Genomic DNA, 15,817 nt, shown 5'->3' with positions numbered 1-15,817 from the left:
GAGAAAGCAGCACTCAGCCCACAGAAAGTCTGCCTCACACTGTTGAGGCTGCAGCAGCCCACCCATGCAGAGCTGGCTGCGTCTGATTATGCTTCAGGTGCAAAACGAAGGCTCGCTACGCACAACAGCACCAGAGAACGATTCGACACAGGAAGGCGTTAAATGCTTTGAGTCGCAAACAAATACGTTTCATGCACCTCTGCTTCACTCTGGGTCCTTCTTTCAGTGATTGATCAGAAAAAAAATCGTTTTAAATATTTGCATAGTCTTTGTGAACAGAGACCAACAAACTAGACCCATTCCACCAGCGTGGATTACATAATCTCACCATGTGGGCAGGCTCGTATTTGGCTAAGGAGAGTCCATTCAGTGTTTTAGATAAATGTGGAAATGAGGAAACATGCAGATAGACTTCTCTTATATTTATCAGACGATTTAAGTTTTAGAAGCTCAGAGCTTCTGCTGCTCCGTCTGACTTTTAGTTACCTCTGTGGACAAACTGTAAGTGTGCAGTGAGGAGCAGAGAGCCATGCAGGCAGGTGGGCCGACATAATGAGCTTAATGAGGCTAAACTGATTATGAGTGAGTGCATGTCAGAGGAAAGTTACTATTCCTGGATCCGCAGCAGGCGCTTCCATTCCCTGAATCCGACCGGGACACACACGGAGCACCATTCATATTCCCGGACTCGGGAGGTAAAAGCGCTGGGAACAGTATTAAACATTTAGATATACGGATAGGGAGGGTTTTTCTTACTGACTGGCACAGCTACTACTAACTTCTTATTTAATTTCTAGAGACACCGACTCGAAAGAGAGACTCTGATTTCCCACAAACACGACAGAGCGATACGAGGCAGAGTGTACACTGATGTTCACGGGCGGGCTGGGGCAGAGACGCAGACAGGAAGCTTTGTTTACTCCACACAGAGTCTATCTGCCCGTTTCTGATGGACATGTGTTACGTACTGTAACAGAAGCCTGGGCGACATACCTCTACAGAGTGTGCGTGGGTGCTGATGATGAAGACCTGTCCACCCGACGAGGCCCAGAGGTGCTCCTCCACAGCCAGCATGGCCTTCACAGGGAGCACTCCCAGCTTCAGTAATTTGGGCTTGTCGCTGTTCCACAATCCATCTGTGAGAAGCGACAACAGCGCAGCAGTCAGTTAAACTCACTCCACACAAGCTCCGCACAAACGCAGGACGCACACATCCACCGAGGAATATCTGAACAAGTCGGTTAAACTGCACAACAAGTGAAAGATTCACTGCAGCTACATTTATTTATCTATCATAGGGAGCATAAACCGAGAGCTATTCTTCTTTTAGTGGTTAAGAAGAATGGGCTGCACAGTCCATAAACAATCCCATAATAGTGTGTCTGTCTTTATAAATGTCATCTGTAAAGGTCATCTGCATCTATAACTGCTCCTGCCGGTAGAGTGGCCATTGATGGTTTCTCCATCCTTCACTATGAATATAGATGGGCTGCGAGCATTAGTCAGAGCTGCGCCGAGTCCCACACACACCTCCTACACACTCTGTTCTGCATGTGCCCGAGCACCTACAGCACCAGCTCTGCTGCAATCAAACACCCCCCACGGTGGCTTCATAAATCAGCAGCTTACACTTCTGCAGCGCTTCTGCTTTCATCTAAAAAATCCAAGCACTGAACTCGTAAACATGTCGGAGAGTATTTGATGCAAAAGCCTCCGAGTGAACGCGAATCCAGAGTGCCTCCACGGGTCCAGATTCCACATTCCCTCGGCTAATCTAGGCCAGGAAGCGACTGAGGCCGCCTCGCCGATATTGTTTGTTTAACAGAAGCACAAAGGCAGCTATTGAAGGGAGAGGGATGGTCTTTCAGAGGCTGTAAGGGTGCCTCAGAAAGACTCAGGAAATAAGGTGATATTCCTGAAGCAGCTCGGCGTATATTACTGTAATAGTCACGCTGTGTAGGTGAGCGTACGAGAGAAAAAAGGCGAAAGGAAAGACAGCAGTGCCAACTTGCAGGCTTATGTAAGTCTTCTCTGCTGTGCGTCTGCCCACATCTCTTCTTTCTTAAACTGAAGCATTTCCTCATGTTAATGTCAGCTACAACAAAGCGTACGTGTGAGTGTACGCCAGCAAACGCTGAACGCTGCAGAAGCAAACCGATCGTCTGCCTTCTAACAAATATCACTGTGGACAGGAGAAAGTGGGTGACGGAGGGCAGCGGCACACAGAACCGACTTGGTGTTCTGACCGTCTGTGACGTATGACCTTTGCTGAGTCACTGCCTCCTTCCTCCATCGCTCACACACAAAGTGACTGTGGCTGAACCAGGCCGACTCCCTGCATCCACAGCACAGTTTCTGTGCAGCTCCAGGAGCTCAGCGCTGACAGCTTTAAAGACAAGAACATTTTAACCGGTTTGCTTTTTAAAATCTTTGATTTTCTGAGGTTTATATCAAAGATAACAAACTCATAAGCTCTGCGCTTCTCTGGAAGTTTGATTTAAATGCTAATGGAGCACAAGCGCAGTCAGTCACCGTGACAAAGGACTTGAGCGGCATTACAACACGAGTGCGGGGAACAGTTTCCCCACCAATGTATGCAGGGTGAGTCATCGTTTTAGCATCGAGCATCATGTTCCTGAGACAGTGACAGAGCTGCTGATGGGCAGAAATCAAACATATCAAACTCTCAGGGCCTGGATCTGCTTCTGGGAATTCATTTTAACACACGGACGGCGATGAACGCTAACAGGCAGCTACTTGAACTGGAACAGTTAAACCAAAGGTCAGCGCGCCATCATCCTGGTAACTGACACGAGGACAACGAAGGGAAAAGGCTGCGTATGAAAACAAAGTCTAATGAGGAGTCAAAAAAAATAAATTCCTGAGCAGTTACACACACGCCGAGTGCTTCTTCCAGGGAAACTGCAGCATGGCAGCGGGAGCAGCGAGAATAGCTTTCCTCCTGTGTTTCTGTCCTCGGGCCATCATCCATATTCTTTCTATCACTGCTTCCATCTCAGTGCACACAAGCACAAGAAAACGGCAAGAGTTTACTGTCGTTTGGGTCGATGCAGGGCAGCGACGAGTCACAGAGGTGAATAAAACACGCCTCAGTACAGTGATACCCACACGTACATTTGGCAGCCAAGAAGCACAAGGACTGTTCCCCCCGTTGGGCCTAAATTTGTACTCATCTTTCTCCATCTGATGTGAAAGAAACAGAGACAGAATTAGGAAGAAGCTCAGGCTCCCTCTGTTTGCACCGCTATGCAAGCCAAGAAGAGACGGAACAAAAGAGAGAACGTGCAAAGCTGTGGGAAGAGCTCGCAGTGCCGCTGCTCGTCAGGGAGGGAAGACGTTAAATAGGTCACTGCTGGAAACAGATTGCTTTCTCCAAGACTACCAAGCAAATGGTACAGCAGAGGAGACCCTGAGACCCAAACGTCACATTCAGCCATCACCAAATCCAATTACAGCCACTTGAGAGGATCAGTGAACAAAATTTTACACAATTTGAAAAGTCCCGGCCAGGACTGGTGAAGCACACACCTGTTGATCTGGAGTAGATCGCCACGGAGCCGCTGACCAGCCCAGCGTACAGGCACTGCTTCCTGTACACCAGGCTGGTGACAGTGGACTTGTCTGGGGTGAAGAAATGCTGCAGACGCACCTTCTTAGACCGCTGGCTGCTCTTGTACACAATGATGCTGAAAAAGACAACATTATATGAATAATCATATTCCACGATGGAATTCTGAGACACGTCTTTGTGAGTTCACTCTGTTAGCGTCTGCACCTCCCCTCCTCCATGCCCAGGCAGACGCTGGGGGTATCGCTGGCCTTCGCCGAGGACACCAGGTTATCGTCAGGGACGTTTTCACCGTTCTCCTCGCGTTGCTCAGCTGGGACGTACGCCATGCAGAGAATCCGGGACTCCACGTTGAAACACTCGGTCACCTTAGGGCTGGAGTTCTGCATGGCCACTATGGCAATCTGTCCCATCTGGTTGGTGCAACTCGCAACCTGGACCAAGATAAAGAGACCGTACAGTTTAACAGATGATCTGTTTCATCTTTAACTGTGCAAAGCTATTAGCAGGAAGATGATTTGGCCCAGTTCTGGCAGAGCTGCTTACTAAAAATAGTCACCCAGTGGTTCAGCAGAATATGCGACTGAGGACAGTCTGAACGTTACTGAAGAAAACAAATCCACAAGTCTTTATTACAGATTATTGTAGTAACAGTTTAAATATTACCTCAGTATATATCTGCCAGAGCAAAGGCTTCGTCCACGTTTAAAAGGCTGCGTTCGCTGTGATTATCATGGTTAGGAGAGCCATTGTTTGCTTTTGGGAGAAAACTTCAGCACTGACGTCATAACTTTGAAAGCCAGATTGTCTTTCTCAAGAAGACGTTTTAAGACACACACAGCAAAAACCCACCATCTGCTGTGCTAACGCATTATAGTGGAAAAAGCTCTGTGCCAGGCCTAAGAGTCAGACTCACTCACAGAGACGTGGTTCAACTTAAAAACTGTCACCTGCTGGAGATAAGAAGGCTGGAAGACCATTTGGCAACACATGCTGAGACACACTTAACGTGACTTTGTGCTGCAGCACTCAAGTTTCAGTCCATGGCTCAGCCTCCATCCACCCTGGCGTGCAGTCGTAGGTTAGGTAAGCTAACTCATGACTTCATTTCTGGATCGTGCATAAAAAAGCGTCTCACCCAGACACATCCATGTCCCACCACCGGGGTGTCTGCTGTGCTCTCTGTGTTGATGTGGGGCTCTGGGTTGTGAACAGCACACTCCACCTGCCACAGAACAGGAAAAACACCAGAGTTTATCTGACGTGTCCACAAAGAAATGACTTCACGGTCTCCTCGAGGTCCTCCTGAAAACAAGCATGAACGTGTTGAAGAGTAAGGACATGTTAAATTAAAAAGTGTGTTTGTGATCAGCTGTGGTAACTGAAAACACAGCTTTATTAGCTGAATGGAAAATAATACAAAAACACACTGGGACACACGGAGAAACACACAACCACGCTGACATAAACGAGGGACGCGAGAACACACAGGGACACAGCTGACACGGATTAACATGACGCTGCAGGGGAAGCAGAACTAAACACACCGAACATGGAAACACGAGACTTTCACAATAAAGCAGGAAACAGTGGAACATGACAGAAACACAAGGAGGGAAACAAGAACTCACACCACAGAGACACACACACACACAGACACAGACACACACAGACACACACAGACACACACACAGACACACACACACACACACACAGACACAGACACACACAGAGACACAGACACACACAGACACACAGACACACAGAGACTCTAATAATCAAGGAGCTAAACAGAAGAACGTAGACACTATAGAATAAACTCAAGACTAACAAAGTGAACTACAACATAAATGTGATACAATCATCAACATACGAGAAAACTCGGAACTCAAAAAGCTTCGTATCGTCCTGAGATTTTTCCCACCCTGCTGTACTCAAATCTGCATTTCTTTTCCCAGATGCAGTTACTTCCTGTTTGTTTGTCTTTTGTCTGCTTTGGGTTTAGCTTTAATCTCTTTCCTTATTCGTTCTCTCGGTGAGGTTCAGCTGTCCTCCCAGGTGTCTCCGGTCTGCCCTCATCCCTCATCGCTGTGCGTGTCCCTGGATTTCAGATTCCTTGTTTCTGGCCAGCCTTTGTGTTGTGTTTTGTTGAGAGCAGCGTTTATTTCCTGTCTCCCGTGTCCAGCATCTGTGTCCAGATCCTGCCTGCCCACACAGCCGTACGTGACGGCGTCGCGGTGTGTGAACGGTGAATTAGATTTCTGCTTTTTCCCAACAAAAATTCCTCACAAGTCAAGTTAAACTTTGCTGTGAGCAGCTGAATTGTAGTGAGAAGTTTAAAGGAATCTGATGACGCTGCAGAGGAATTCTTTAAAACAGGAAAACTGTGTTTCAAACTGACGACCACAGCGTTGTTCCACCACACTGGGGAAAAAACCAGTCATGACATCTTTGAGCTATTTTCTCAAGTTGACTCACACAGAGGGATTTATGTGCCTGTTTCCAAACATGCACGGAGCAGATAATCATGTATTTACAGTATTATTGATCCAGCTGGTCAATCAATGACACACAACACCACGTAAAGTGTTTTAATAATATTAAAAAGGTGAATTCATATTTTGATTGATTCTTCCACCTTATTGGCTGTTGCATCCAAACTAAGCCACACCCCCTGACACTGAAGACCAAGTCAGAAAGTATGAACATATACAGCTTAATTTTCTACTCTTGCTGTAATATCACATATTCATAGATAAATGAAAAGATTACCTGCTGTTTTTCACACCAGCAGCAAATCAGTGAACACCACAATCACAGGCAGTGTGTTATTTTTCACTCAGTGATCTAACACGACCAAAATAAAACGACCTCTAATCCATTCGGTCAGGTGAGATTATTTTAGCCAGCGCCGCAAGAAACACCGTAATACTTCAGTGTGGCCTGTGGTACCTGTGAACTATACCTGCGACAGTTATGTGGCATTATCGTAACACAGCTCGAACCAACTGATCCACTGAGTCGCTGCACAGATAACAAAGTGGAAAGAAAACAAAGCGCCTCACCTTAAACTCCTGCAGTTTGGACATGACCACGGGCATCTGTCGAAGCAGCAGGGGGTGTTTCTGCTTTTTCATTTGATTTCCATCATCCTCTGCAAAGAACCAGCCCTGCACATTGTCCTCCTCTGAGACACACACACACACACACACACACACACACACACACACACACACACACACACACACACACACACGCACAGTTCAATGGTCTGAACCACGCAGTAAGCATAAGGAACTGTGACACAGGTTCCTCTAATACATCTGATCAGCTACTTTGTAGCAGTTTATAAAACAGATTTAACATTGCATATCTAATACTGACGATCAATAAAATGAATGATCATCATGTATAAATACAGAAAGAATAAAAAAAGTAGGACAGCGCTGCAGGTGTACTGTACCAAGAGCCAGCTTCGCCATCTGCAAGTTGCTGATCCATGACTGTTTGATGGCTGGGCTGAGAGTATTGAACACTGCACTGAAGTAGGTCGGCTTCCCCGTCCTGCAAAGAGACACGACCAAAACACACATGAATAAAAAATTATTACTCGATTAACTCAATTTTATTTATTTAGCATCAAATCCCAACAACAGTTGGCTCAGGGCGCTTTATAGCGTAAGTTAAAGACGCTTCAGTGATACAGAGTTTGGCACTGACAAACGGAGGCTGAGTCCATCAGAGGGACGGCTCAAGGTTAGAGTGGCGAGGCTGGGCTGGTTCAGACATGTGCAGAGGGAGAAGGCTGGATATATTTGACAGGGATGATGAAGATGGAGCTGCAGGCAGGAGGAAAAGAGGAAGACCTCAGAGGAGGTTGATGGATGTAGTGAAAGAGGACATGCAGAGGGGTGGTGTGACAGAGGAGGCAGGGGCGGGGTGAGATGGAGGAAGTTGATCCTCTGTGGCGACCCCTAAAGGGAGCAGCCGATGAAAAAAAGGAAGATTTTAAAGTGTCGGTCTGCAGACAGAGATAAGAAATAACATCCAATTTGTGCCCAAAAACCTTCAGAGATGTTTTAACGAGATTGTCCTCGATCACGTGGCAGCAGCGCGGCAGCTCCAGGCCTAAATTAGCATTTACATTTCTCTAAGCGGCACTTTAATGTTTGAATATTCCTGCAAACAGAGCCGTCGACTGAGCAGAAGCACTGCACTTAAACACCACATGCATCACAGGAGAAGACCCGTGTCAGGCTTGAATGACATCTGCAAATGAGTCTGATTACTGAGCGCTGACACGAGGACAGACCGAGAGAAACGCAGTGGAAATCAATACCAATTATCACTGTAAGGATCTCATGTGCACATTATATATTTATATATGTTCCTGCTGTGTGCGGGTGGAGGGCTCACTGCTGTCAGTGCCTGATGCAGAGACGTGTTTCTGAGAGACGAGGGGAGGGATTAGCGAGCTACAGCTGCCTTTCCAAACATACCCATGGATAATCTCACCGGCTAAATGTAGTCGGGAGAAAGTGAGAGGGCGAGCCAGAAAACAGTTACGGTCACAGGGAATGTGAAAAAGCCAAAACAAGGTGCACCCTTGGGAGGCCACGTGCAGACTATAACACGGCGTGTAGACGTATGACACGAGCATTTGTATTCAGCAGCAGCTGGGCAGACTGTGGCTGCCAGCACTGGTGCACATTTCCACTGCTGTGATTCATGCCTCAGATTAGAGCTGGTGCAGAAACCTGTTTATCCAAACAGGCTCGAAATGCATCCAGAGATGGGGGGGGAGACGGGGAAAGCAGGGTAAAGGGGGATAAACATGAACTCCTGGGGGGTGAGAAGGATCGAGACATTGAAGCCTGAAGCTAAAAATGTGAGAAAAGCACAAACTTGTCTTGTTTGCCAGGCAGTTGGAGCTGGATCCTGCACCGGTCAGCTGCCCTGATCTCCTCCTCCTTCTTCAGTATCAGCCTCTGGAGTCCTGATACCCAGTCTTGGGCCACGGTGGGATTTACATTCTGCAGAAAAGAATAACGGAGAGTGGAAAAACAGAGAGCAAGAGACAAAGGCAGAGGAATGGGAATAACAATGGGCCATGGAGGTAAACGAATCCACCTCAGAGTATCACATCATCAATAAATCATAACATCATTTATTTAGAGCCATTAGTGTGATTCAAGTTAAAATGAAAGCTATTCCTAAGAGAATCCGCTGCTAATACTGTTATCTGCATCGGCTGAAGCCAAAACAGAAACAGCTGTCACTCTAATGCATCTAACACAGAGCTATTACTTATGCAACTTTTGACACGTCTACTTTCTAATTCTCGTCGACACGCGCTCGAGGAGACTTCCAGTTTTCGACGCTTGTTGCAGCGGCCAAGTTATTATCATTAGTTTGCTAAATAAAATGCTTTGGATGAATCGACACGTCTACAAATGTTGTCTCTGGCTTAATGTCTCATAAATTATTACAGCAGCACAGATTAGCTCACATACTAAGCATCTGCACAAACAGGCCAAGAATAAGATTCTACTTGGAAAAGGAAGTAGCAGGAAAATCAGGAAAACCCTGAAGTGACATCGAGACTTGACACGAGAAGCGTTTTGGTAAACACTTCTAATTAGAAAAAGTTTCATCATTTACAAGTTTGTTTTTTAGCAGTGCTCACAAATATCAGGCCATCATCTTTCTCTCCTTTCCCTTTGCATCAGTGTCCAAACCTCCCGTCTAGTTCTCTGACACGTCTCTCTGAGAGCTTCTCTCCATCTGACAGATCTATGAGCACCACACACACACACACACACACACACACACAGACGTTGGGTATTCATATCTTGTGGGGACATCTAATTGACATAACGCTTTCCCTAGTCGCTTGCCCTAACCATCAAAAATGAATGCCTATCCCTGACCCTTAGCTTCAACCTAACCATAACCCAAATGTAACCCTGACACTAAAACCACATTTCTAGTCTCAAAAATGCCTTCAAACTCATGGGGACGGACATTTTGTCCCCATAAGGACTGTTGGTCCCCACAAGTACAGTAACATTCCAATTTTTGGTCCCGACAAAGATGTCTAAACAAGTACACACACACACACACACACACCTGCTTACACCCCACTAGCACAGACAGGCTTGTGTGTATGCACAGCTACACGATATGACAGGTTTGAACAGTGCAAATCAAGATCCAGGAGACTCCTCATCCTCAGACAAACTGCCCACACAGGTACATTTCACAGCTTCAACATCATATAAACACAGAGCAGGCTGGTCCTTGTGGACATGTGAGGGGAGGATTAATGAATATGACTTTAGGTCCCTGGGTACGCCCATTAAAAGAACATTAGTGTGTGTCAACTTCCAAGGCTATTAATAGACAGGAAATCCCAAAAAGCTCCCATGTTTTAGACTCATGTTCAGTTTGATTTTCCCTAAAATGTCGGGACTTCACCTCTGAGACCCAGATTTTTCTCAGACTGACTCTATTTTAGACATTATTAACTGTATCATGCAGTGGAGTACCTGGTAGTTTCCCTTGAGGCTGCCAATCATGGTGGAGATCTGGTTGACCAGGCTGAGATCATGGATCAGGTTCTGCAGGTCTTGGTACAGCTGACCAGGGCCCATGTACAGTTTATCTACACACAAACACATTTTCAGGCGGTTGAGTCACATCAAATCAAATGTAATAAAAGTGTAATAATGGCTCATACAGTAGCAGTAGCAGCAGTGGCTACAATCCCAAGTCAAAGTATTACAAACGGACAGACAGCATGGCTCAGAGGAAGCTGAATGAGCGAAGTCAGGCTGATTAGATAAGCAGTTAAAAATGTTGTCCTCCCACAGGGAGTGGTGACAGCTCTGCAGACGTGGCAGTAATTCTCACCAGCCAGCGTGAGCTTTCAGGGGACACACACCTAATGCTGTTTGTTGATGCATGTCAGTGTAAATCATCCTCTCTGTTCCTCCCTCCTGTACCTGCTCTATGTGGGCGGAAACAGGTTTCCAGCTTCCTGTCTGCCCCTGGTGGAAGCTAGTAATCCTGTGTGATGTGATAGGAGCAACTGCTGTTGCAGTTCTGCATCTATGGAAAAAACACTGCAGCACAGACCGGATTAAAGGTCTGTCAGGGCACCGGCCTCCATCACTCTCCGTCAGTCAGCTGATCCAGGCCTGCGTTCGGCCATGAAGAACAGCACTTGCAGCAGAGAGCACGAGGACACTCGCTAAGTCTGTGTGTGAAGGTCTGCAGCCAACAAAGAGTTAAACTGCAACTCTGGGAGATCCAGAATGCCTTCAGCTCTGTTTGCTTCTGTTATTCCTCTCTCTTCTTTCATCCTCTCGTACAATAGTCACAAAGTCTGACTCCGACTGCAGCTCCATGGTAACCCGGCCCGGCTCCCTCACGACTGGGCGCTCGGGGGAAATCTTACCCCTGTTTGTACATGACCAGTTCGTTGGTGGTCCCTGTAAGAGTTACTCTGAAACGTTTGCCTCTGAGTTTGCCTGCATGAGGCTGTTCAAATACAGCCATCTTTACACATGCGTGAGCACTACTGCCAGGCCTCCTGTAGACTATATTGGTTTTTGGTTTCACTGATGTTTGCATGACCTCCAATTCAATCGCAGTGATCCCAAAATATATTTAACATGTTTATTTACTTAAAACAATAATGATATCAGATGAGGAATTTGCTCTTGGAGTGTTTCTGGTTTTGGTAGCGTTTGTGCGTGGGTGTCTTTCTGTCTGCAAACACAACAAAAGGTTTGAATAAATTCTGATAAAACTTAAAAGTAGAAACTGCTTCTTGTAGTTCAGGCTCGTCTAAGGCAGCTGCATGCACGGCTCATGTGTCTCTTTAAACACTGTGACCCAGGAGGCTGAATGCAGGTCGGGACCTTCATCATTGAAACATTAACATTTGTACATGATTTAAATGTCTTTGTTTTTATTGTTATTGCTAAGAAGCCCCATAACCTGCATATGACTGGTCTCTGTGCTAACTTCCTCCCACCTAAATTAATATGTAGAAACACCATCAGCACCATTTCTTGCTGTTTATTACGTGTGTTTACTAGCAGAACTAAAAAGGCTCAGGCAAGAATATAACCCCATCACAGCAGCGACCATTCCCACAGACTAGACTGGCTCTGTGTAACCCATTTCAAACTGGGTCCAACTTTGTGAATGGCTCTTTGTGAGAGCGCCAACTGCCCAGATTTTTCTAACAAAACCGGCCCAGGAGCATCTTCAGAAGCAGGACAGTCACCCCAGCAATTACACGCTTCCTAAAGACAAACACGATATCTACAAATGAGAGAGCCGCAGGAAAACATAACTCTGGATGACCAGTGTGCACGGTGGTCTAGTTGCAGTGCAGCGTAGGGAAGAGATGAACTAAGCAGAGAGACATGAAAACAATGACATCATAGCCGGAGAGTCCCTGCGTTGCCTTCACTGCAGGCTGGTCAGTGAGTGGAGTTTTGGCTGCACACACGGGGCTGAGAAAACAATTGTTTCCACTCGTTAAAAGTTCCTGGATGATGCACACACACACACACACACACACACACACACACACACACACACACACACACACACAGTTGTCCAGGAGCTTTTAAGACACACACGCACAAATCAAGTTAGTCTGGAAATAACTGCATCACAGCGAGGAAACTGTGATGTATTAATGTTAACTAATGTAGATAATCTCAACATTATCGTCAACTTCCATTACATCTAATTCTGTTTGCAAGAACAGCTCCATCATCTGTTAACATGCTGGACTCTCCATGGGATGCAGATGATGTGAAACAGTGCAGTGGAGCGCTCGCTGAATGCAGCTTACACTCAGGGAAAAAGTAAAAGCACATAAATATCAGGTAGAGTAAAGAAGAAGGTGTTTAAGTAGCTGGTGGGCAGCACAAAGGTGTGGATCAGAGATCAATGAGACAGTGTGACAACTGGCAGGAAAAGTCTGACTATTATATAAAGTATTTGTGATGTGGCGAGTCAGTGAGCTCCAGAGTGCAGTGTGTAATCAGCGGCAGTAATTACAGCCCGCTGAAGGAACCAGCCTTTGACCTCTGCTTGAATTCTTCAAACTTTGGACAAACCAGGGAAAATACGTAATCAAAGCACTGCAGCAGACACCCGGCAAATTTAAACACAGATCGAATCCTGAAATAAAAAGTGCAGCGCTGCGACCACAGAATGCGACGCTGTTTTTAGGCCTGCTGTTTGTCTGATCTGGGCCTTTTAAAGTGGCCGAGCAGCTGTCTGTGACGGGGGACCTACTGGAAAGACTGAAATCACCCGACCGGCAGCCAGCAAAGCTGAGGACTGCAGAGGGGAAAAAACACACATGTGCTGGCTGGGAAATAAATATTTCCGCTGATTTTTTAAAGAAACGGTGGCAGTTTTCAACTCGGCCTAAGGAAGTCGAAGCAGATGCAGTTCCTCATGTCAGAGCACCAACCCTCAGCTGCTGATGCTCTATAATCCACTAAACTAATGACTGTTACTAGATTTCTGCCAGAGACACAAATAAGGTGACGGGCGAGCAGACAGATTCAAAATCCCTGACTGTGAAACTGCGTCATACTTGGCTTGGCGCTGATCACCACTTTCTCCCCCGAATGAGGAGCTGGGAAGCGGCCGGTGTCGGCCATGTCTTCGCTGGACCCGAACTCAAGCACCTCCACGAAGCTCAGAGGCACGCTCCACTTCAGAAGGAACTTCTGGTCAAATGTTACGCTTCCGCTACCACTCCCACTGCCATCCTGAAATCTGAAAAAGAAACGAGCGATAAAGACGCTTTGGGTTACGTTGTTACGAGCGCCCCCGATTCCCACACAGGTATGTAACTTTGTGTCAGAGAGCCGGGAAGTGAAACATCGCTTCATGTCTGGGTTGTGGTCTCCCTCACCGGATATTGGGCGTGGCACACATGAGCACATCGTTGAGCAGGAACAGGCGTCGCTCCTTGGTTTTGATGATTTCCCCACGCTCGTTGTAGACCGTTTCCACCATGTCGTCTGAGCGGATCAAGTAGCGGCTGCCGTTACTTAGAAGCTGATGACAGAGATGATACGCTACATTAATGCTCTGTGAAGCCAGCTCAGAGAATGAATGCAGACCAAGCAAAGACTAAGAGTACTCGTATTTCATTTGGCATTAATGGCTCATTTCACTCTTGCATCCTCTCACTTTGGATAACAGTAATGCAGCGACTCTGAGAATATCCAGGCGGCGGGGAACTCACAGCCTGCCCCATCCAGGCCATCCTGTAAACACGCCTGTGCACAGATGCCAGAGTGGGTGGCTGAAGACAGTCGAATAATTATACCTTGGGGAAAGCTGGTGTTTTTGTGCAAACGCTCTGCTAAGCCATGCACTAAAAATAAGGTATTCAGTCAGGAGAGAAGCTCCAGTGTCTGATGGCCGCCCACACTGGGACAGAGAGAAATGCCACAGCATATGCTAAAAAAAAAATCAGACATCAGCCAAAAGCAAAGGCTCCACCGATCAGTAGATTTTTGGTTGGGCGCAGAAACGTGCGGACCTTGTTGAGGTAGCGTTCGTTCATGGCCTTTGCGATGTGACGGATCTCGCAGCGCTGGTCGGCTTCTCTCTTCTTTTCATTGAGCTTCTCAGCCAGAGTCTCCAGTTCAGTCAGGGCCATCTGCAGGGGCAGACGGTCCGGGTGACCCACTGGTGTGTTCTTCAGCATGTCCTGATGGAGAGGAGAGAAAAAGCCACCAGTCATTCGATGCTTTTTCACCCTCTGAGTGTTCTGCCCCACTCCACCTTTCTACATTTATATAACACACATCCTCATAATTCATACTAAAGATTTAAGAATCGATGGAGAGACCTGCTACGAATTATCTAGCTGTCTTGATTGCTATTAAAGTGGTGTAAAAAAGAAAGAAAGCAGCCCAGTGTCCCACATTTTCACTGATATTTTCCTGCAGCAGACATTAATAGTAAATATGCCGGGGCAACGGAAAGCAGGATTAAACTAGAGGAGGAAAGCACGTCTCTTCAGAGCGATTCCCCTGCCTCGCTTTGAGCCACAGCTTTGAAAAACAAAGTGCTCGGGTTTATGAATGCGGCACTCCCTCTGCTGGTGAACACATGAACAACACTGCCTGCTGCACATTGCATTTTACTGTAAAGGAGATGAAAATAAGAGTGAATTATACCTGCAGCAGCAAAATGAACTGAGGGAATCTCTGGATAGGCTTCATCATCAGGCCGTACAGAGTCATTCGGTCACTGCTGGTTTCCTGTCGATGCTGTCGGCGACAGGATGGCCAATCAGTCTAAAGACTTAATGCACTGTTAAGTTTAACTTTGTAAGAAAATCAATATACCAATCTGTTTTAATGTGAACAGCTGCCTTTGATATCAGATATGTATCAATGACAATGATAAACAGCTTTTTTTATTCAAACGCACAGCAACAAAAATAATGAAACAGTTTTACTGAGAAACAAACTTCCAGTCTGTCCTGTAAGGTTAATATTTGACATTAGTGTGTTGGTCTCAAACCTTGAGGAATTCCAGGAATGCCGGTTTGGAGGCGCACGTCTTCCTCACGACTGCCATCGCAGTGCTGAAGTTATTCACATACTCGCTGTAGGCGTCCAGCACCATGGACTTGGAGAACTGCACACACACAGAGGGGTTACTTACTCAAACAAACTGCATCATGTGCTTCAGTTACAGGAAATGACATCATCCAAATCTCTATAAATATGCACACCACAGCAGCAGCACCATCAAAAATGTGAATTCTCTACACAAAAAAATTAACTGTTTTCACTTTAACTTGTCTAAGGTGCTTTAATAAGGTGCAAATATGCTTTTTATAAATTAGGTTTAATAATATTACATGCTGACAAGTAAAGAGCTGTGTGATATAGTTATGTTACATAAAGACTTACATAAAAAGCTTTTCTTTCTAAGTCATGTTCACCAATAAGCAGTAAAAGCTCCATCAGACGGAGAACTCTTTATAGGAATATTGAGGGATGACTGATGCTGGTCTGCTGCTGAAAACGCATTTTTAGTGTTTTCATCCATCAGTTTGTCCAGACTGAGTTTCATGAGTGTTGGCTGATGGAGCATGGGCAAGGCTCACACGTCATCCTTCCAACGTGTGAGACAGAAGATGCTCCCTCTGAGCGCCTTTAT

General features: G+C 46.2%; 1 protein-coding gene across 6 annotated transcripts in view; it reads right to left on the bottom strand.

Annotated features, from left to right (window-relative positions):
* arhgef10 (Rho guanine nucleotide exchange factor (GEF) 10) overlaps positions 1–15,817 on the bottom strand; it is a 40,560-nt gene that overhangs the window by 9,474 nt on the left and 15,269 nt on the right. For 5 of the 6 annotated variants that reach the window (XM_005477678.4, XM_005477677.4, XM_025901138.1 and 2 more), the window contains 13 exons: positions 15,173–15,289; positions 14,824–14,916; positions 14,181–14,351; positions 13,545–13,690; positions 13,221–13,405; positions 10,138–10,253; positions 8,495–8,622; positions 7,053–7,153; positions 6,655–6,776; positions 4,728–4,814; positions 3,797–4,023; positions 3,550–3,707; positions 994–1,136 (listed from right to left, as the gene is read on the bottom strand). In XM_005477678.4, the coding sequence (XP_005477735.1) occupies positions 994–1,136; positions 3,550–3,707; positions 3,797–4,023; positions 4,728–4,814; positions 6,655–6,776; positions 7,053–7,153; positions 8,495–8,622; positions 10,138–10,253; positions 13,221–13,405; positions 13,545–13,690; positions 14,181–14,351; positions 14,824–14,916; positions 15,173–15,289 (1,794 nt within the window). The remainder of the gene's footprint in view (positions 1–993; positions 1,137–3,549; positions 3,708–3,796; positions 4,024–4,727; positions 4,815–6,654; positions 6,777–7,052; positions 7,154–8,494; positions 8,623–10,137; positions 10,254–13,220; positions 13,406–13,544; positions 13,691–14,180; positions 14,352–14,823; positions 14,917–15,172; positions 15,290–15,817) is intronic. The other variant, XM_019348779.2, reaches the window with a different exon arrangement.

Source organism: Oreochromis niloticus, linkage group LG19 (genome assembly GCF_001858045.2).
Source record: "Oreochromis niloticus isolate F11D_XX linkage group LG19, O_niloticus_UMD_NMBU, whole genome shotgun sequence".
In the NCBI taxonomy this organism is placed as follows: domain Eukaryota; kingdom Metazoa; phylum Chordata; class Actinopteri; order Cichliformes; family Cichlidae; genus Oreochromis; species Oreochromis niloticus.
The sequence above is the reverse complement of the archived record's forward strand: the minus strand, read 5'-3'. Positions and strand labels throughout refer to the sequence as shown.